This window comes from Mesoplodon mirus (genome assembly GCF_964341445.2).
Source record: "Mesoplodon mirus genome assembly, chromosome: 4".
NCBI lineage: Eukaryota > Metazoa > Chordata > Mammalia > Artiodactyla > Ziphiidae > Mesoplodon > Mesoplodon mirus.
In genome coordinates, this window is record NC_138979.1 from 29,908,907 (window position 1) to 29,932,218 (window position 23,312).

The following is a 23,312-nucleotide window of genomic DNA, read 5'->3' on the forward strand; positions in this document are numbered from 1 at the left end:
TCTATCTATCTTTATGTTCAGCCCAGCATAAGTTTACCCAGAAAAGGGGCTTTGTAGTCAAACAAACCTGAACTTGACAACTGGTAAAAGTAAATTCAACTTAAACAAATGTTTAAGTAATTATTTTTAACACACTGATTTTATATAAAGTTAAACAGTCACCAATGGATAGCCCACAGTATATGATTACCATGTGATACAGTTGTGTTTGTTTTAGTCTAGGGAAATGGACTAAATCAACAATTTATTAAAGGCAGTTTTTTTAAATACATTTATTAACCAATGTTAACACATTAAATGAACCTATATATTGCTAGTCAGAGCAGCTTACAAAATGCCAGAATGCATCATAGAACTGGACAGCCACGATGAATAATTACAATGTGCATAGTGGCTAAGCTCAACACCTTGATATAGCTTTATGATTGCAGAAAATTTTTAATAATGATTCCTAAAACAATCAATTGTAATTTTACCTAAAACTTTTACAAAACCAGGCCACAATCTCTTTTTTTAATTTTGTTTTTTTTTTTTAACACACAGTTTTCACGCTGTAGTAACTTGGAAATGTGCAACCGTGTCAACGGAGACAAAAAAGCCAAAGTAACACGAATCTTACTTTCATGCAGCTATCGGTAAATAGTACACACTCTGGAATGATTTTACACCAAAAATAGTTCCACAATAACTTGCTCTCATAGGGGTGGATCGAAGTTTTAAAACTTGAAAAACAATCAATCAGAGAAGGTTAAGTGTTCATGGTTACGTCGTCTCGCTCAGACCACGGCACCGTGGCAACACTGACAAATCACACAGCAACAAGGAGGGACCGAGAACGCCGAGTCCCTGCATAATCCAGGTACGGTGCTGAAATGGGGCTACTGGGCAGGTCCTACAAGCCATTGGGCACCACTGGGCAGTAGCTTGTCGATTAACTTGTGTCACCACCATCTGTAACAGCATCAGGACTAGATGGATGATTATTTCACAGAAGGCTCTTTAGAGTGACCCTGACAAACCTGGAGAAAACTTTTTAAAAGGTTTTTCTCCTGATTCTCTCACTTACATGGTGTGTAATTGCTTTAATAAATATCAAAGGTCTAAATAAATATTTACAAATTATTTCTCTAACCTTAAAAATAAATGATAAATGGGAATTTATTTTGACTTGGTCTAAGATCAGTCTTTGAAAAAACATAAATTGTGAGGGTTTTTTTTTTTTTTGTAAAAAGTAATTTAAGTTTTCCTGGCTGTATTTTATATGTCTATGTATAAAAAAAATCATTATTCAACTATCGATCCATTCCTATTGGTAATGCTTCTTAATCCAGACATTCCGCAAAATACAGACTTTTTACAAATCACGGCATCTTTAATACAAGAAAATTAACATGCATTATTCTTCATTCTGTGTACAGTGGTGGAGTTCATTAGTAGGCAATGACCCACTACTACAAACATAACGGCTTCTGTGAAACTTAAGTGCTTTCTTTCCTTTCAGTATTAACTTACAATGTAAGAGGTGACACCAGATAATAGGCAATCAATCAATCAGATGATATTTGGGGAGGGAAGGGAAGCATTAAAGAAATTTATATGCCTCATCTATAATTTCGTGTATGGATAAAGGTAGTTTTTGGCTTTTTATTTTTTGTTTATTTTGTTACAAGCACTCATGTTAGGACAAAGATGAAATGTGCAAACTTTAAAATTTAAATATTCATTTTCTCTAAGATCCAGCTCAGTAAAAGATTACCCCAGTTCCCTGCAATTTTAAACTACAAGATCAAAGCTAATAATTTGTTATAAAAGTTATATATTGAAAAGAAATAATGAAAAACACAATTGGGAAATATTTAAGAAAAAATATGCAGGACTAGCACCTGCTGTGTCAACCCTGTTCCCTAAATTCAATCAATCATATACCCACTGGCATAACCAATAGATAATGCCTTTAAACAGTAAATTAAGCTGAACAAAACCAGCTCAACAAGGTTAAGAAATAAATTTCACATCAAGGTAGTATGCTTTATTTCTGAAACAGTTCTGTAGTTCTTACATTCAGATCTATTTTAAATGTTTCTTTGTTAAACTCACTTGTATTCACCTGCTGTTTTTTAAAGATCTGTTGTTTAAAGGTTAAAATCTCTGTAAAACCTAAAAATGTTTTAAAATTTGCTGAAAATGCAACAAACTCTCAATTAAAATTTATTTAAAATAATACCCTCCACTGATGTTACTTTTACCCCCTGAAAAACTCCAGAGGAGCATTAACAAAAGATTTAACTACTGTGCAAAATTTCTTCACGAAAAGTGTTTAAAGGCTGGTGCAAAATGGGAAGCAAATTCTAAACAATTTTGGCTTCTTGGAAACAAAAACCGCTGTGTCTGAGAAGAATAATCGTCAGTGATTCTCCAGAAAGAACCAGCCTTCATCTTTTCCGGCGACAGGTGCGCTTGTGTTCCGCATGCCAGTGCTCCTGCTGACACTTGATTGAGCAGTAGGATGTGTTCCAGCAGCAGTGGTACATGGCCTCCTCCTCACAGTTGTAGCACTGCAGGCAAGAAACCATAACCAGCAGTTAAACATGGGATGAAATGCATAGGAAACCAGGTACAGTGATTGACAGACTTCTGAAACTGTGCTTTTAAAGCTCTTTCTGGCTCAAGCTTAAACTAGTATCACCAAGAACATCAGAACATGTTTTCTGTCCTGAACAGGTTGGCAGGAAACAATGGGATGGATGACCGAGGCTCAGCACGCAGTCCTTTGTCAGCAAACTCAAGCTTACTTGGGCACAGCATCAACTTTTTCATCTCCACTAGGTCATTCCTGTCAGCACACAAGCGTAAGTAATTTCTATTTTCTTAAAAAGGTCCTGAGATTCTGGAAAGATGATAGAGCAGAAGAACCAGGATCTACCTTCCCACCTGGACAACAGCTGTACTGTAGAATCTGTCTGAAGTAACTATTTTGGAACTCTGAAGTCTACTGAAGGCTTGAACAGTAAGTTACGGTTAATTTTAGTCAATTTTGGCTCTTAGCACAGTAACAGCTACCTCTTCCCTATTCTCCACCCAAGCAGCTGTGAATGGAGCACCTTGTGGGAGCCAGGGTGGGCAAAAAAGATGTGCTTCTGGTCACAGAAATGGGAGGCTCAGAAAAGACCTAAGAAGACATTTAGTTTACACCTCAATCTGACCTTTGGCACAGAAACAGCCTACAACAATCAAAGAAACAAAAACAGCAAACTATGAGGAGAAGAAAATGAGTTCCAATTACCGTATTACTAGATTCAAATGTCTAGTGTTCAACAAAAAACCACAAGGCATACACAGAAGCAGGAAAGTACGACAATTCAAAGGGAAAAAACCCCAAATCAACAGAAACTGGCCATGAAAAAGACCTACTGGCAGATATATTAAAGACTTTAAAACAACTATTAAAGAAGGTCAAAGAACTAAAGGAAAATATGGAGAAAGTCAGGAAAATGATGTATGAACAGACTGGAAACATCAATAAAAAGATAGAAACCAAAAAGAAAACGTGGAGCTGAGAAGTCATTCACTGAAGTGAAAAACTGACTTCAGGGATTCAAAGGCAGATTTGAGCAGAGAGAAGACAGGACAATGGAAATTAACAAGAGAGGTGAAAAGACTGGGGACCAAACAGAGCCTAAAAAGACCTGTGGGACATCAGCCAATGGACCAAGATATGCATCATGGAGTCCCAGAAGGAGGGGAGAGAGAAATGAGCAGAGAGAATACTGGGGAAGTTTTTAGCCAGTATTCCTTCAATCTGATGAAAGATATGAATATAAATATTCAGTAACTCCAAGTCAGATGAACTCAGAGAGCCACACTGAAACATGTTGTAACCAAACTTTTGAAACTCCTGAGAGCAGCAAGAAAGAGGGGAGCTGTCGCACACAAAGGATCATCAATATGTTATCAGCAGATTTCTCATCAGAAATTGTGGAGGCCAAAAGACCTGATATAGTCAAAGTGCTAAAAGAAAGAAAAAAACCTGTCAGTGGAGAATCCTATATGCAGCAAAACTCTCCTTTGTACCTGCAAGAAGTACTCAGGGGGTCCTGCAGGTGAAATGAAAGGACACTAGACAGTGACCTGGAGCCACATGGAGAAACAGAAGATCTCAACTGTGGTAAACACGTGGGCAATTGTAAGAGCCAGTACTATGGCTTACAATGGCTTGTAACTGTACTTTTTCTTTTCTACGATTTAAGAAACCAAAATTTAAAGAAAAAAAGTTATTAGTATAAAAGCTAGTATTACTGTAAATTAGTTTGTAACCCCAAATCTTTTCTCTACGTAATTTAGGAGACTAATACATTTAAAAGAATTTTTAATTTATATTTTTGGGCACACAATGTATGACGATGTAATCTTATAACATCAGCAATTGAAAAGGATTGAGATGGAGCTGTAAAGGAACAGAGATTTTATATATGTTATTAAACTAAAATTGCTATAAATTCAAATTAGAGTCTCATAACTTTAGGCTGTTAAATGTAATTTCCGTGGTAACCACAAAGAAAACTGCTATAGCATATAAACAAAAGGAAAGGAACTTAAACATTTCCCTACAAAAAATCAACTAAACACAAAAACAAGAATGCAAGAAATGAGGGTCAAAAAAGTTATGGGGCTTTAAATTTACACAGATTAAACTCTCCAATCAAAAGACACAGATTGGCAGAATGGATAAAAACACGTCTATAATATGCTGTCTATAAGAGACTCACTTAAGACCTAAAGACACAAATGGGCTGAAAGTGAAAGGATGGAAAAAGATATTCCATGCAAATTGGAACCAAAAGAGAGCAAGGCAGCTATACTAATTTCACACAAAACAGACTTTAAATCAAAAAAAGGTTACAACAGACAAAGAAGGACACTATATATTAATAAAAGGTTCAATACAGCAAGAAGACATAACGATTATAAATATTTACACATGTAATGACCACTAAAACATAAGAAGCAAAAACAGACAGTTCTACAATAATAGAGACTTCAACATCCCACTCACACTAAGGGGTAGAACCACCAGACATAGGTAAGGAAATGGAGGGCCTAACACAATAAACCAACTAGATCTAACAGATATACATAGAGCATTCTACCCAACAGCAACAGCAGACATTCTTCAAGTGCATGTGGGGCACTTTACAAATTAAGTCTCAACATATTTTAAAAGGTAGATATCATACTAAGTATCTTTTTTGACCACAATGGGATAAAATAAGAAAGCAAAAACAAAAGTAAAACTGGAAAATTCAAAGTTGTGGAAATTTAAAAAAACACTTTTAAACAACCAATGGATCAAAGAAAAATTTAGGTTATGCAGTGAGGCAGTGCTCAGAGGGAAATTTACAGCTATAATATCTACCTGAAGAAAGATCTCAGATCAGCAGCCAAAAAGTCCACCTTAAGGAATTAGTAAAAAAGCAAGTTAAAGCAAAAGTTAGCAGGAGGAAGAAAAAAAAAAAAAAAAAAGATTAGCACAGAGGTCAACAAAATAGAGAAGAGGAAAATAAGTTGGTTCTTTGAAAAGATGAACAAAATTGATAAACCTTTAGCTAGATGGACCAAGAAGAAAAGAGAGGACTCAAGTTACTAAATGAAAAATAAAAGTGGGGACCTTACTACTGATTCTACAAAAATAAAAAGGATTGTAACAATGCACTATTAACAATTATACACAACAAACTGGATAACCTAGATGAGATGGACAAATTCCTACAAACCCAAAACCTACCAAGAATAAATCTTGAAAAAATCTGAATAGACCCATAACTAATAAGCAGATTGACCTATTAATCAAAAATCTCCCAATAAATAAAGCCCTGGACCTGATGGCTTCTCTAGTAAATTCTACCAAACATTTAAAGAGCTGTCAAACCTTCTCATACTTTTCCCAAAGATGGAGGAGGAGGGAATATTTCCTAACTCACTCTGTGAGTCCAGCATAACCCTGATACCAAGCCAGACAAAGACACTACAAGAAAAGAAAACTACAGATCCACATGCCTTATGACCACTGAGATAAAATCCTCAACAAAATACTAGCAAATGGAATTCGGCAGCATATTAAAAGAATTATACGCCAATGATGTGATGCGACATATAAGAATCAATCAATGTAATATGCCACATCAACATAATGAAGGAAAAACCACATGGTCATCTCAGTCAATGAAGAAAAAACATCTGACAAAATTCAGCACGCGTTCATGATAAAAATACTCAACAAACGGGAACAGAAGGAACTACCTACCTCCACATAATGAAAGCCACTATGAAAAACCCACAGCAAACATCATACTCAAAGATCAGGAACAACGCAAAGATGCCCACTTTCACCACTTATATTCAATATAGTACTAGAAGTCCTAGCCAGAGCACTTAGGCAAACAAGAAATCAAAGGCATGCTAATTGTAAAGGAAGAAGTAAAATTATCTTTGCATATGATATGATCTTATATGTAGAAACCCTGAAGACTCCAGAATGAAGTTGCTAGAATAGATGAATTTGGCAAAGTAGCAGGATACAAAGTCGATATACTAAAATCAACTGCATTTCTATACACAAACAATGAACAATCTCAAGAGCAAACTATGAAAACAATTCTATTTAAAACAGCCTAAAAAAACCAAAATGCTTATGAATTAACTTAACCAAGGAGGTGAAAGACTTGTACCATGAGAACTGAAAGAAATTAAAGACAACATAAATAAATGGAAACACATGCCATGTTCATGAATTGGAAGACTTAATATTGTTAAAATGTCAATACTACTGAAAGTGATCTGAAGATTCAATGCAATCCCTATCAAACTCCCAGTGACATTTTTAGTAGAAATTGAAAAACCCACCCAAATTTTCATATGGAACCTCAAGGGACCCCCAAATAGCCAAAACAATCTTGAAAAAATAAAACAAATCTGGAGGAATTATACATCCTGATTTCAGTACTTACTACAAAGCTACATTAATCCAACCTGTGAAGTACTGGCATAAAGACAGACATACAGACCAATGGAACAGAATAGAGAGCACAGAAATAAACATATATATGGTCAACTGTTTTTTGATGAGGGTGCCAAGACCGTTTAATGGGGAACAGATAGTCTTTTCAACGAAGGATGCTGGAAAATCTGGATATCCACGTACAAAAGAATGAAGTTGGACCCTTACCTAACACCATATACAAAAATTAACTCAAAATGGGTCAAGGACATAATTCTAAGATCTTATTGTAAGATCTAAGACAATAAATCTCTTAGAAGAAAACAAAGGACAAAAACTTCATGACACTGGATTTGGCAATGAATTTTTGGATATGACACCAAAGGCACAGTTAACAAAGAAAAAAAACCGACAAATGGCACTTTATGAAAATTATCCATAGAATAAAAAAGCAACCCACAGAATGGGAGAAAATATTTGCAAATCATGAATCTGAAAAGGGATTAATATCCAGAATATATGGAGAACTCCTAAGACTCAACTCAAAAAATGGGCAAAGGACTTGAATAGACATTTATCAAAGATACAGGAATGCCAATAATCACATGAAAAGATGCTCAACATCACCAGTCATTAGGGAAATGCATATCAAAACTACAGTGAAACACCACCTCACACCTATTTGTATGAGTACTATCAAAATAAAACAAGAGTTGGTGGGGATGTAGAGAAATTGGAACCCTGGTGCATTGTCATGTGGGAATGTAAAATGGTACAACTGCTGTGAAAAACAGCACGGTGGTTCCTCAAAAACTTTAAAATATAATTACCATATAACCATGCGATTCCACTCTGGGTATATGCCCAAAAGAACTGAAAGCAGGATCTCAAAGAGATATTTGTACACCCATGTTTATAGAAGCATTATTCACAATAGCTAAACCATGAAAGTAACCCAAGTGACCATCAGTGGGTAAATGGATAAGCAAAAACGTGGTATATACATGCACTGGAGTACTATTCAGCCTTAAAAGGGGAGAAACTTCTGCAATACACTGCAACATGGATGAAACTTGGTGCCATTATGCTAAGTTAAATCAGCCAGTCCTAAAAAGACTGTGTGATCCACTTATAAAGAGGTGCCAACAGTAGTCACAGTCACAGATACAATGTAGAATGGTAGTTACCAGGGGCTGGGGGAGGGGAGAACAGGGAGTGACTGTTTAATAGGTAAAGAGTTTCAGTTTTACAGGGTGAAAGAAGTTATGGGAATAAGATGGCAGTGACGTTGCACAACATGAGTGTATTTAATAGCACTGAACTGTAAACTTAAAAACGATTAAGACAGTAAATTTATTTTACCACAGTTGTTTAAAAAGGCTCTTCACCTCATATTTCTTTCCATCTACCACCCCCATTTTTCTCCTCCCCTTCCCAAACATCTTGGAAGAATTACCTACACTTGTTATTTCAGATTATTCTCTTCCCCTCTTTTTTAAGCCCACTGCAGTCTTTCACCTGTGCCTTGCCACTGAATACGCTATTATCAAGGTCACTTATGGTCTAAAACCAGTGGTTAATTCTCAGCCTTCATCTTATGGGGCAACGTCTGGAGAAGTTTTGATTGTCATCACTCAGGGGGTGGGGATAGAGGCTTAGCTGCTGCTAAACATCCTACAGTGCACAGAAGTGTCCCCAATTTTTTGGTCCAAATGTCAGTAGTACTCTGGTATATTTCCTGTGATTTTACTATGTCAGCAATTGTGACTTCAGTGAGGTTACTATTTAAAAAGTGTGGATAGCATGTTTTAATTTTGGAAGTAGCTGTAATAGTCAGATTTGGGTTTGAATCTTAGATCTGTGCTAATTAATCAAGTGAGTTCAGACCAAGTTTATTTAACTTCTTAGTTTCCTCATCCTCAAATAATACTTCAGGCAGCACCATCCCTTCTATTACATAATGCATTCATTTTGTATTTCTGCCTTTCTTTGTGAATATATTTAAAGGATGTATCATTCTTACTATGTTTCTCTTGATTGTATGCCATCTTAACATCCACTTTTTGGGTATCTGACATACCTACATACTCTCTTGTCCTACAGTACTGTACTGCTTCTTACAATAATGTAAGATTTAACTATAATACAAGAATAACTATAATACAAGAATAATTCTAAATCTTTTACCAGACTACTAGAAACGATATACGAGCAGAAGTAGCTTAAGAGGGTGAGTACCAGCTCTACCGACCAGGTTTCTAGTCACTCTGTGTAATCTCATAAGCCTCAAATTCCTTATCCAAAAAAATGGGTATAAATAAAAGCAGTATGGTTTGGCATAAAAACAGACACATAGATTAATGGAATAGAGAGCCCAGAAATAAACTTATGCAAACATGGTCTGTATAATTTATGACAAAGGAGCCAAGAGTATACAATGGGGAAAGGACAGTCTCTTCAATGAGTGGTATTGAGAAAACTTGGGCAATGACATGCAAAAGAATGAAACTGGACCACTATCTTACACCATACACAAAAATCAACTCAAAATGGATTAAAGACTTTAACGCAAGACCTGAAACCATAAAACTCCTAGAAGAAAACATAGTGGGTAAGCTCCTGGACATTGGTCTCGGCAATGATATTTTTTTTGTTTGACACCAAAAGCAAAGGCCACAAAAGTAAAAATAAAAAGTGGAGCTACATCAAACTAAAAAGCTTCCGCACAGGAAAGAGAACCATCAACAAAATAAAACAGCAACCTTGGAATAGGAAAAAAATATTTGCAAACCACATATCCCATAAGAGATTAATATCCAAAATACATAAAGAACTCATACAACTCAGTGGAAAAAAAAACTCCCAATAACCCAATCAAAAAATAGGCAGAGGACCTGAATTGATATTTTTCCAAAGAAGATATACAAATGGCCAACAGATACATAAAAACAGCTCAAAATCACCAATCACCAGGGAAATGCTAATCAGTATCAGTGATATATCACCTCACAACTGTTAGAATGGCCATCATAAAAAAAGACAAGTGTTGGTAAGGATGTGGAGAAAAGGGGAAGGAACCCTTGTGCACTGTTGGTGGGAATGTAAATTGGTGCAGCCACGATGGAAAATAGTACGGAGGTTCCTCAAAAAGTTAAAAATAAAACTACCATACTATCCAGCAATTCCATTTCTGGGTATTTACCCAAAGGAAATAAAAACAGGTTATCGAAAAGATATCTGTGCTCCAACGTTCACTGAAGTATATTCACAATAGGCAAGATATCTATATACAACCTACATGTCCATCAATGGATGAACGGAATAAGGAAAACGTAGTGTGCATGTATGTATATATATTACTACACTCACACACACACACACACACACACACACACACACAGGAAGGTTATTCAGCCACGAGTTAGGAAGGAAATGCTGCCCTTTGTGACATGGATGGGCCTCAAGGGTATTATGCTAAGTAAAATAAGTCAAATATCGCATGGTATCATTTATATGTGGAATCAAATAAATAGATATAATAATTCAGCTATTTCATCAATAGTAAACTGTTATAAAAAGCAGTATTATAATTCTTTATTTTAGCCACCTCTTCCCATTTCCTTGATTCATGAGTAAACTTATGGGAACTTCCCCTTATAAGTCTAGTGTCTACTTTCTAGCTTTCTCTCATCTTTGCATGAAGACAGAATTATAGACATGGTGTTGGGGCATTCTGCCTCATAAGATCTTGAGCACACCTTAATAATTCCATCTAGTGATATTTATATTTCATCATTCATCTGTTTTTCCTTCTAAGTTATATCTGTTTCTCTTTTCCTTCTTGTCAAATCTTCATCAAAAATTTTAAAATGTTTATTTCCCCTCATGAAACATTTACATATATTTAAAGACTCTTTTCAGAATGTAGTCTGGATCAAATGAAGAATCACAAAACTTCATACAGTAATTCATCAAAATTAAAAGCAAGTTATGAGCTTTGGGGAACAAAACTTTGTCCACATAGCTCAGTCAGTTGGCAGAGAAACATCTGTATGCTCAGAAGCTGCTGATCTGGGCGGAAGATAGGAGTCACAAACAGGGCATAATAAAAAATGAACATCTGTCAGTTTTTCAGTTAAGTTAAGAGACCTGTGAGATGTTACTATCATAAAGTAAAAGTAATCGATTTCTTTACTAGAACCTAATGTATAAATGTTAAGTGCAGTAAAATCTGAAAATCCTTAGTTTGCTATTACGATACTTACATTTACAATTTTACAAGTTAGATATTACCTGTCAGGAGTTACCAGCAAAAGTCAGGGCCAGCCCACTTATCAAAATAAAATACTTGCATAGATGGAAAAGTTATATAAATCAGTTATACTAAATATGTTATGTCCCAAAGTATCATAATCTCAATTTAACAAAATAATCCTGAGCAATACTCAGTAATGTGGGATCTGAAGTTTAAAAAAATTTTTTTAAGTTAATTAAAGTTGACAATTTCACATCAGATCTTATTTCAGGAGTAATTTTTGCATATGCCACATATATCTTTCTGAATTAATTTTCATCATACCTATGGTATATTTTTCAGAAATCAGATTCTAAGAAAATAGTGGTATTTACCCACTGCTTCTTCTTGGTCTGAGAAATTAGTTGTTTGTGCTGTGTTGCTAGCTTCTTGATTTCTTCTACAAATTCTTCTTTACACTTTTCCTTTACTTGCTTACATTTTCTGTCTATCTCACCCTGCATATTTGCTACAGCTTTATTTACAGCTTGTCTTTTTTCTTCTTCCATTTCAGAACGCAGCTGAAATGAAAAAAAAAGTTAACCCACAATATGTCAGCTCATAATTTACACAGACCATTAAGCAAAACCTTAATACATAGTTTCTACTTAACTGATGTACCTCTCGCCTTTATTTCATTAAGGGCTATAAAATATTTGAGATGAGAAAAGTGCTACTGTTAATTAAAATATTATAAAAAGATATTTTATTATACTCCTAGTTTTAAAAAGTAGCTACCTGGTTGATGCCTAAGTGACAGAAGCTAAACCACAATAGGAAGACTATTCACTTATCCTGCCCAGATGTCTGAAGGCAACACTGGCGGTGGAGGCTGCGTTACCTTTTCTAGAGCTTCTCGTACAACTCTTTCAGTTTCTCGCTTGTGATCAGACTTCATTCGGTCTTTAAAGTCATTGAAAATTTTGGTGTATTTGTCGTGGCACATGCTTTGACACACTCCGTCACTGGTGGTCTGGGTGCTTCGATGCAGCATTCTTGGTGAAGAGGCACTTAACTTCTTGGTCTGAGTTGATACAGAAACTTTTTCGATTGGCTGAGGCATCGTGGGGATTTCCTGGCTGGAACTTACTGCTTCTGTTTCAGGCTCTGGTTCCTAAAGGATAAGGAAAGTGCTATAGAATTCACTAGTTCAAGAGCAAGCTCTATTAGGAGAAGAACAGAGTGATACACATAAATAGCCATATAAAAACCTGCAGTTCAAAAACCATGTAAGAAAATGGAAAATTGTTTTGTGTATTTTACCACAATTAAAAATAAATTAATTTTTAAAAATTTAAAACACATGCAATTAGTAGGTACAATAATTCTAAACAGGAACTTCATTTACAATTACATATCAATATTATGGTTTTTGTTTTCAAAACAGACTAAATAAAAAAATTTATCATACAAAATCATTATCAATTTATAGTCATTTCTTTGGTTTAGATTCTTTAACAAATATCCTAAACCACTTCTCACTGAATATGTGTTAGGATTTTGCCCATATTTACCCCTGATTTTAAAATATGCATGGATTATATAATTTTAAAAGGCTGAGCTCAGCCATAGTTTCCTCCAGTTTTTAAATGTTGGCCTCATTGATTTGTTGGATAAACACGTTGTTTTTTATTAGTGCTATGAGAAAATATCAGAGTTCTAGAAAATACAACAAAGTGCCCTCCCACTTAGCCAGCCGTGGTCCCTGCTGTTTCACTGGTAAGGAGACTTGCAGCTCCTGTGTGTTCGTCTATGACGGGAACAGTGGGAAGACTCGGTCCAACTTGGTTGCTACAGGTTGACTGACAGCAATGCTTTTCGCAAGGACCTGTGAGGAGCACTGCCTTGATCACAACTGTGAAAATATTTCCTGTTTCAATTGCCACCTGGACACTGCAAGGCAGGCAACTTACTTCTTTTTTGGGTTCCACACTTTGATTACGTCGTCCTTTCTTTGTTCTCGGTTCTTGAGTGACCTTTAGCTGTGGGCATCATAAAAGTAACAGCACATTATTCCCGACACTATGAAACACTTCTCTGCTGCTAAGACTAGCCAGGGGACCCACAGGTCAGGGGTGAGCACTTGTTCCCTTTCGCATTAGCTCTTTCAAGACCACGTGGTTGGCACTCACAGAATGATTCCTCTGGGCCGAGGGCTTGAAAGAGCTAATGTGCTGGTAGAGTCAGGATCAGGGTTGGTGGTGGCTTCCGTGTATTGGAACTGGTTCTGGTTTCTTTCGCAGAGCACTTTACAAATGTTACACGAAAGGAAGAAGAAAAGTCAGAATCTGCTCATTCCAGTGAGGAGTGTGTGCTGACACCTGCACATTCAGAACAAGAGCCGACAGGCTCTCACTGGCGCCTCTCACCTGCTCATTACTGGTAGAGGAGATGCTGGATTCTGCCTCCTCCTCCCCTCGGTCCTCATTCTTAGACTTCCAAAACCTCCCTTCACGAAGGAAGCGCTGATGCAGCTCCAGCTCATCACAGGCCTTCTTCCAGCCCATACTGCGCTTAACATGCAGCCGGTGAACGTTGACTGTGATGTCCTGTATGTTTTCAGAAGGAATCCAGGCCCTGTGAACAACATTGAAAGGGATGGTTAGAAATTTCCAAAATGGGAGGGACTTCCCTGGCCGTCCAGTGGTTGAGACTTTGCCTTCCAACACATGGGGAGCTAAGATTCCACATGTCTCGTGGCCAAAAACCCAAAACATAAAACAGAAGCAATATTGTAACAAATTCGATAAAGACTTTAAAAATGGTCCACATCAAAAAAAAAGAAGAAGAAATTTCCAAAATGGGAGAAACTCTACCAATTGTTAAGTACAATTTGTGGCTTGAATAAAAACTCTTACCAAGTAGAAAATAGGTGAAGTGACATTTGTTTTTCACAGTCATCAAAGCGAAGTTCTCAGAATGGGAGTGATTCACAGCTCTTTTTAAAATGTTCAATATCTCATTGTTTTGAATACTGTAAATTATTCAAAATCTAGCTATTTGCATGTTAGAACTATAGAATCATTTGTAAATGCCCAGAAATTTTTATGAGACACTTACATACAAAATGAGGGCATCTAACAACTATTATCTAGTAAGTCATTACATCCCTATTCATCAGATGAACCATGACTAACAAATGGAAAACTGTATCATTCAGCAACCAAGTACTCAACTGCGGACACATAAGTTGATCTAAAACTACATTTGGTTCTATTGGGAAGAATGCTAGAAATTTAAGAAAATTTTCCTGGGTGCTAATTGCTTGACTGGACTTAAATTAGTATCCAACTCAACCAGGGCTTACCGTGTGCCAGTGGAAGGCACCACAAAGCATACAGTGCGTGGGACCTATGACTGTTCGCGCCTCATTTGACAGCTGGCAGAGATGCTGCCAAAAATGGGGTTAAGGAAAGCTATTAATTAGCAGCTGGAACCCAGTGAGGGTCCGCAACTGCACCTAATTTATTAGGTTGGCACTTCTATATACATTGCCACTACCTTTAACTGAGAAACAATGATAAAACAGTGCAGCACAGAGTTGAGGTGACTCTGGGGTACTCTGGAGAGGAAGAAGGTTTCATTTGGCTGTGAGTGGTCACAGGTTTCATTTGGGCTCCATCTTGAAGGAGGAGTAAGATTTAAACGGGACCATATGAGGGGAGGGCTTCTAGGCAGAAGGGATGTCACAAATGAAATAAGAAAATATAAGGACATGTGAGCCACAGTTAGTAAGACATTTTCTAGAGCACAGGGTACAGGCTGGGATCCAGCACTATGAATACACAGATTTGCTCTTTTCAGTCTTATTAGGAGTTTCAGAAATACTAGACCTATGACTGTTCTGAAGGGATCTTACCGAATCCCGGCACATGTGCCTAAAGCCAAAAATGTAGACTTCTAATTTGCTTGTACAAACTAAGCTGTTTGCTTTAGAATTTAAAAGCACATTTTAAATATATAATAATCCATAGTTATATGGTAATGATAACTGAAATTGTTAAATTTGAACTTATTTATAAATATTACATTAACAGTGTCATCTGACAGTGCTTTATTAGAAACCAAAGTAAACTACACTTTGAAAAAGAGTGCAAATAAAATTGTGCTTGTGGAAGAGTTCCTTTCCATTAGATCTCGTATTTATATTACATTTACTCTTTCAGTCAACAAACATTTATTGAGCACCTATTACATACCAGTCAATCAATAAAAGTGTTAAAACACTTTTTAAAACCAGTATGCTTTTTGAGAGAGATTTCTGTTATAAGCAGTGCTGACTACCTGGAATCAACTTGTGACCTAGGAGAGAATCTTATCCCCTTGGATATATTTAGTCTATTGAATCTATTGAATCTACTGAATTTATTCAATTTATCTACTACCAGCTGGAACCCAGTGAGGGTCCTCGCTGTGTCTAATTATTAGGTTGGCACTTCTACATACATGGCCACTGCCTTTAATCTACTGAATTTAATCTACTGATTTAATCAACTGAATCTATTCTTTTTTTTTTTTTTTTTTTGCGGTATGCGGGCCTCTCACTGTTGTGGCCTCTCCTGTTGCGGAGCACAGGCTCCGGACGCACAGGCTCAGCGGCCATGGCTCACGGGCCTAGCCGCTCCGCGGCATGTGGGATCTTCCTGGACCGGGGCACGAACCTGTGTCCCCTGCATCGGCAGGTGGACTCTCAACCACTGCGCCACCAGGGAAGCCCTGAATCTATTCTTAACATGAGACTTAAGGCTCAATGCAATTCATAAAAACATTCCTATTCTCTCTTAATCATCTCCATTATTGTAGATAATCAGATTTCAGTTTTAAAGAGTATCATTGAGCATGCAATCTGACCTACACTAAAAATAAAAGGCAAACTGCACCCCAAAATTTACAGTAAGTTTAATAAAAAGAGGTAAAATCGAATCTGGCTCTACCTACACATCTGTCAATCCGGAATTCTCTGAATATATGCACAATAAAATGGCTCAGTGATATGATGGCAAATGAACCCAAAATGCCCCCCTTCTTTCTTCCCTGTGCCATTGCTCCCTCCAACTACACGCAGCAGAAAGATTTAGCCCTGCTGACAGTCAGACCCTATCAGCTACTTTTTTTCCTCTGACAGGCAGAACCCTGCATACCCTATGAAAACCCTGCCTGTACTTACCAGGGCCACAGGCATCTGCTCCCTGAACATTACAACCTGCTCAGGGTTCAGGGTCTAGGGAGGGAGCAGCATGTTCTGGTGTGAGCATACAGAGGGACTAGTCCAAAATCATTTATTTGCTGAAATTTTTTTTCTCCCACCTAAGTGTAGAGACATGATAAAATGGCTAAAGAATATTTATTGTATTTATTCATGGTGATCTCTGCATAACAATGTGGTATTTAATACCACTGAATGGCACCCTAAAAAATGTTTACAATAGTTTTTAAAAAGTATTTATTAATGAAAAAATGAAAATGTATTTATTAATGAAATGAAAAATGAAAAAAGTATTTATTAATGAAAACTTCCCACCAGGGAAGCCCTAGAGTATCATTTTTAAGGTATGTCCCCATCATTCACTTGAAATATCTTGCTGGTATATTGTAACCAGGAAAAGCAAATGAAAAAGATTCATAGTAGGGCTTCCCTGGTGGCGCAGTGGTTGAGAGTCTGCCTGCCGATGCAGGGGACGCGGGTTTGTGCCCTGGTCCGGGAAGATCCCACATGCCGTGGAGCAGCTGGGCCCGTGAGCCATGGCCGCTGAGCCTGCGCGTCCGGAGCCTGTGCTCCGCAACGGGAGAGGCCACAACAGTGAGAAGCCCGCGTACCGCAAAAAAGAAAAAGATTCATAGTAAAACTGTATTTATAGTAAAATTGTAGATCTTTTATTTTCTAAAATAAAGTCCTCAGAGTCCCATCTGTCCATAATTTTTTTAGATAAAATCTTCCAAGAAATAAGAAGTCTGGGGGAAAAAGACTCTGGAAATGTAATTTTCTGTTTTAATTCCCTCTTCAGATGACAAACTTACTCTAAGGACCCAAGTAAATCAGCTCAAATATTCTTTTAAAATATTTTCGGCACAGTATATACTGAATGATATAAAACAAACTCACTCATATTATTAATAAAATACCACTCACGGTTGAAGATACTATAAAGTTGTTTTAAAATTAGTGAAAAAAGAAAATATAGGAAAATTCTGATTATCAGATTGTTCTCATCTAGTAGTATGGTTTTTAAAAATAACTGAATTCTTCATTTTTCTAAATTAACTGTTTATTTAATGAAATTAAAAAAACTAAGTCAAAATTTTCCCTCATGTACATTCTTAGATCATAACATCAACACTCTCCTGTACTCCTGAGTTGATTATTTTTGTCTATGGCTTTGACAGAACATTGAAAGTACGGTTGAAACTACCGTAATGATATTACAATTCTATGCAATGAACACATCCTGAGAAGCCTTCCACTTAACTCCTAATACGGATTCAATCCCACCATTAACACGCTTCTGAACCCAACAGTGTCAACTACTGAAACTGTCCTGTTTAGTAACCATTATCTGAAATACACCTAGAGATACCATGTATAGAAAGCACTGTTAGGTGCCCAGTCAAGTTATGTGCTGATCTGTTTTTTAATTTAAAATACACTTCAGAGCTTCCCTGGTGGCACAGTGGTTAAGAATCCACCTGCCAACGCAGGGGACACGGGCTTGAGCCCTGGTCCGGGAAGATCCCACATGCTGCGGAGCAACTGAGCCCGTGCACCATAACTTCTGAGCCCGCATGCCACAACTACTGAGCCCGTGAGCCACAACTACTGAAGCCCGCACGCCTAGAGCCTGTGCTCTGCAACGAGAAGCCACCGCAAGGAGAAGCCCATGCACCGAAACAAAGAGTAGCCCCCGCTCTCTGCAACTAGAGAAAGCCCGCATGCAGCATCAAAGACCCAATGCAGCCAAAAATAAATAAATACAATAAATTTATAAAAAAATAAAATGAAACACAGTTCCCACAGTTTCTAATGGCAAAGCCCACAAAGCACTGGTAAAGCAGGACTGGGCACCCCCCACAACTCCTGGAGGCCCAAGGGTGATGGCTGCACATGATTACCTCTGGTGGTGGTGACCGAAGAAGCGGACGTCAACCTGATTGTCCTCTTTCTGCATGACTTTGGCCGGCCAGAATCCAAAACCTTTCATTTTAGCCCAAACCAGTTCATGATTAGGTATCTGGAAATAAAATGTTTTACCTTGTCATACTACTTTTAAAGTATTAAATACAAGAATATCATTAATACTGAACTACTCAGTCAAGCATAATCCATTATTTTGAAAATATATTTTTTTCTAACTCCTAAGCACACAGAACTTACCCCCACCCCAGGATTGACTGATTTTGCCTCTAAGAAAAACACCAAAAAAATTAAAATTTGCATAAGCAATGTGGACCTTCATTTCGCAGAAAAGACAGTAAAAAGAATCTCTTTATAGCCTGTGGCATCTGGAATGAAGCCAACAGTGTAACAGTGGCAAACAGAACACCCTAACTTTGCTTCATGAAATACAGTCCAACCCTGGGAGCCTATAAGAAATGGGAGAATTTTAGGCCCTCCTCCCGATCTATCAAGTCGGAGATGCAAATTTTAATGAGACCCTCAAGTGACTGAGGAGCACATTAATGTCTTGGAGAGTAGGGGCTCTCAGGTAGGCTCTTACACCATGGCCAGGGGTGGGCGACTGCCCCTAGAACACTCCTTGAAATCATGCCATTTTAGGGGAAATCACACAGGTATAAGTATATATAAAGAATTAGATTTCTTGTGAGAGAATGAGAAGAAAAGCAAATTTTTACTTTATGTATTAAGGGATTCAATGTTTATTCCTACTCTTGAGGATCCTCATTTTAAAGTCAGAAATGGATACTGATCCCAAGTTGTTTTCCCCATGTTTCAGTTTTTATACTCATTAAAACCATACATACTATGACACAAAGAAAAATATTTAGAAGGATTATAATCTTCAAGCAAATTGGAAATAAACTTCCTTAGAGTAAGACATCAGACACTTAAGAGGTTAAAAAAAAAATCTCAAAAATTTTACATACACAAGGATAGCAGAACCAATTGTCAGGACGAGCATTTGATAAATAGAAGCAATTCTTGCAAAGTTGTAATTCATCCAGCTGAAAAAGAAAATCAACTATTTAGCCTACATAAAATACACACATGCATAAAACTATATAAAATAGATCCATGCAAATTAACATTCTCTTTCATGTATACAGTCTCCAGTTTTGTTCCTTAGGCTTAAAATTCTAATTTTCCAATGAATAATACCAGAAGAGCCTGCCACTTTCCTCTTGGAACCTCCCGAAGGTCCCAGATTGCACTTGGAATAGAGGACAGATTCCTTAGGGGGCCACTGCATCTGACCTCTGCTTCCCCAGCCTCACTGACACCTTTCCAGTTCAGCACTCAGATTAAAGGCTATTTCCCCAGAAATGTCTCTTGATCTACCCATATAAAATATCCACTACCAATAAAAGCAGTCCCTACTTTGCCTCATTCTCTGTCTTAGTGTTATTTTCTTTCATAACATTTTTTTGTAACTTGTAAAGAAACCTATTTTGTCTGTCCTTTTCTTGAGTCTCCCTCTTCAGAATACAACTGTATGAGCAGGAAGCCAGCATCCTGATCCCCATTTTATTCCTCCTAACACAGCACATAGTAGACACTCAATAAACATGTTTAACGAATTTTTAAAAAGTCATATTTGAAATGGAATCAAGAAACAAAACTTTTTATATAAATTGAGACACTTTTGCAAAGATAGTATGGTTATAGATGAGTGTTTCAAATAAGAGAGACCACCCAAAAAATCCTTCCCTAAATATATATTTCATTTATTGTATAAATATGAATGCTGTTGTTTGGATGCTTTTTTGCCTGTATAGTGTAGTAAGAACTCAAATTTGAACCTTTCATTCACAGAGGGTAATGTTTATTGAGTGCCTGCCCAGTGCAGCACATTTACATGTAGTTATATAACTAATACTCTTTAGGGTAGTTAAAGAGGAGAAAACAAAGTTTCCTTTTCTTCTAACTAGTAGAAGTTACTTAGTAACTAAATCTAACTCCCAGGATTTCTCTGAAAATAGTTCTGCCAGAATTCTTCCCCCTGTTTGTGTTATTTCCCATGTATGTCATACATGGAAATAAAATTATATTTAAAGAAAATGGCAAAATTAAAATGTACATATCAGAGTGGAATTCTGAAATAGATTAATGTGGAATATAGCAAGAGTTTAGTTATTAGGCATGGATAGTACCTCATGACATGTGTCTTTATAGAGCATCCTTGCTATGTCAGCTTGCTCACTGTCTGCTGTAATTAAAGACAGGTATCTATTACCAGTGATCTAGAAACACAAGACTATCAAAATTAATACAGCCGTTTAAATTTTCTTTCATTTTTAACAAAAGTGGACACATACCATTTAAAACAAAAACGTATATTTAAAATAAAATTAAGGCAGTAAAAGAAAATGCTATCAGCAGCTTTAATTTTATATCCAATATAACATAATACTCTAGGTACAGAGGGACCTCTTTCATTACTTTTGAATGAGGGCATATTAATGCGGAAAATCAAAAGTAATCAAAGTGCTTATAAAAAGCCTTTCAACTAAGTTTATATATAAAACTATGAATATTATTTAGTGTAACTAGAGTTCTGCTTTTGGCCAGTCAATTCTATAAGCTATAACTGCATTACTAAATATTTTTAAGTTTAAACCCTAACATTATTACTTACTTACAGACCATTCAGGTATTGTTTTAATGTACTATTTTATAAAAGATATTTCTCGACATGGAATGTATATGGTATGAATTTAAAAAACTACACAAAAGAAAAAACCAAAAAATATTCAACCTCCATAGAAAATCACTGTGTTGTGAAGAAGCAACTGAGCATCAGCTTTGAACTCTTCGTAACTTCGGTACTTCCCTTCGTTCACTTTCTGCAGAGGGAAAACAACAAAATGACAAAGGGTTAATGGTGAAAACACCTGTCGGCATTACAGCGTTAGAGTGTAGGAAACAGGCGGATTTTCCAGAATGGCATTACGACTACTCCTGTGTCCCATGGTACTGACAGAATGTACGTAAAAGAAACCCACAACTCCATCTGCAGTTAGACTATTACAGGATGGTGAAGTGTGCAGAGCCCACATCCTGCAGCCACGTTGTCCCCGATATTTATTTACTAGTATGAACGCTGCAGTGTGAACACCTCATTCTGTAATAACAAAAGCTGCCACTAAGCACTGTAAATAACGAAAGCTTTGGTCAGCGGGGTTGATGAGACCCTAACTATGTATCTACTATTTTTATAACTCAAGAGAATAAAAATTGAAAGAGGAAAGAGCTGTTAGCCTCTGTGACAGTTTACCGTTATCACAAAGAAGATACGGTATAATTCTGAATTGGGATTAGGTGCTGATGTATGAACAATTTTAAAGTCCTAGGAGGTCCTCTATGCACCAAGGCAATGATGGTTCTGTCTGGCATCAAGGGTCACAGGGCTCTTTTACGAATATTGATATCTGAACTCCACCCTGAACTTCTCATGGCCTTGGGCTCGCAGGTGCTCAGGCCCTGGCATTGTGCAGCGCTCCCAGGCTACCTGCCTATACCCAGGTGGGGACAACCGCACCCCGCAGTCCCCAAGCACCATCATAGCTTGTATTTTGGTCTGGACTGTAAGCTCCTGAAAGCATGAAAATCATGTCTTCCTCTTCATTTTCTTTATGGTGCTTCTGCTCAAGGTCAGCACTTGCTAACAAGGCACCATCAGCCCAGCCAGTGTGCTCCATGGACCCAACAGGATCAGACTGCAGAACGTGGGGAGGGGCCACACAGGGAGAGGGCAGGGAGGGCAGCTGAGTTCTTCATTGTTCTCAGAGGCTCAGAGTCAGGAAAAGAGGCTATGCCTGAAGCCACACAATCTAGGGGTAGGAGGTAAAATTTAAATTGCTTGTTTTTATGAACAACCTTCATTTATCCCTTTCTTCCACTGAAATAATACACCTTCATTCTTCCTCAGCTATTAAGCAGATTAAGAAATGATAAGATGATTTTAAATTATTCCTATGGTCTCCCTATTATGGCCAACCATAAGATTTTAAAACTTCAAAACGATACATAGGTACAGAATTAATAAATCTGCAAAGCTAACTGGAAACAGGTCAAAGTGTTCATTGGATTTTACTGCAATTTGTAATTAAATATTAACAAACCCATTAATGATCCTCAGCTAGAGTAGGTAAAAATAAGAACTTCATTAAAGAAGGATAAAGTTTTCTAGTTAAAACTTTGTTTTGTTCAAGTGCATGTCATTGTGTTTCCCAAGATCCTAGATCAGTTAGTTCTATGTTCTAATCTTCCCTTGAGAGAAACTCCTAAGTACTGCTTCTAAAACTAGGAAACCACATCCACATGTTAATTACATCTGGAACATTACACTGACCAGGCTACAATACATTTTCTTTAAGCAGCAAGTGTCAAGAATCAACAGGCTGCTGAAAACCAAGCCTCTTAAAAGATGACCCCTAAAGAGCACTAGAGGGAGTGCATGCCATTCACAAGGGCAGCTGCTCAGGCAGGAGGGCGGCAGGTGCACGACCAGGGCTGTGCTGTCAGGGAGCTTTACCTCCTGAATGGCAGGGACGTCGACCGCCGAGTGCACCAGCCGCCGGTACATGGGGTGTTTGTTGTCCTTCCCCTTTTTATTAAGGTCAATAGCCTGAAAGGTCATGAGACACATCAGTTTAAACGTGGCTAGAGAGAGGGGTAAAACATCAATTTCTAAACAACAAGTACTTTAGAACTTAATGAAAAATGTACATGCACTATAGTTTAATGTGGCATTCCTTAAGGTTTGAATAGAAAGAACAGTTATTTTGGAAAATTCAATTTCATTTTAAACACTAATTATCAATGAAAATGTTCATTCTGATAAATGGAAT

General features: G+C 37.2%; 1 protein-coding gene across 13 annotated transcripts in view; it reads right to left on the reverse strand.

The window, feature by feature from the left end:
* Window positions 1-231: 231 nt before the first annotated feature.
* The window catches only part of ZMYND11 (zinc finger MYND-type containing 11), a 126,849-nt gene continuing 103,768 nt past the window's right edge, over window positions 232-23,312 (reverse strand). For 9 of the 13 annotated variants that reach the window (XM_082619810.1, XM_082619807.1, XM_082619802.1 and 6 more), the window contains 10 exons: window positions 22,997-23,089; window positions 21,218-21,305; window positions 20,613-20,668; window positions 19,389-19,466; window positions 18,396-18,514; window positions 13,658-13,865; window positions 13,202-13,270; window positions 12,130-12,402; window positions 11,624-11,809; window positions 234-2,555 (listed from right to left, as the gene is read on the reverse strand). In XM_082619810.1, coding sequence (XP_082475936.1) covers window positions 2,433-2,555; window positions 11,624-11,809; window positions 12,130-12,402; window positions 13,202-13,270; window positions 13,658-13,865; window positions 18,396-18,514; window positions 19,389-19,466; window positions 20,613-20,668; window positions 21,218-21,305; window positions 22,997-23,089 — 1,293 coding nt within the window. In that variant the 3' untranslated portion in view covers window positions 234-2,432. Of the gene's footprint in view, window positions 2,556-11,623; window positions 11,810-12,129; window positions 12,403-13,201; window positions 13,271-13,657; window positions 13,866-18,395; window positions 18,515-19,388; window positions 19,467-20,612; window positions 20,669-21,217; window positions 21,306-22,996; window positions 23,090-23,312 lie in introns of all 13 variants that reach the window. The other 4 variants (XM_082619806.1, XM_082619803.1, XM_082619804.1 and 1 more) reach the window with 3 other exon arrangements.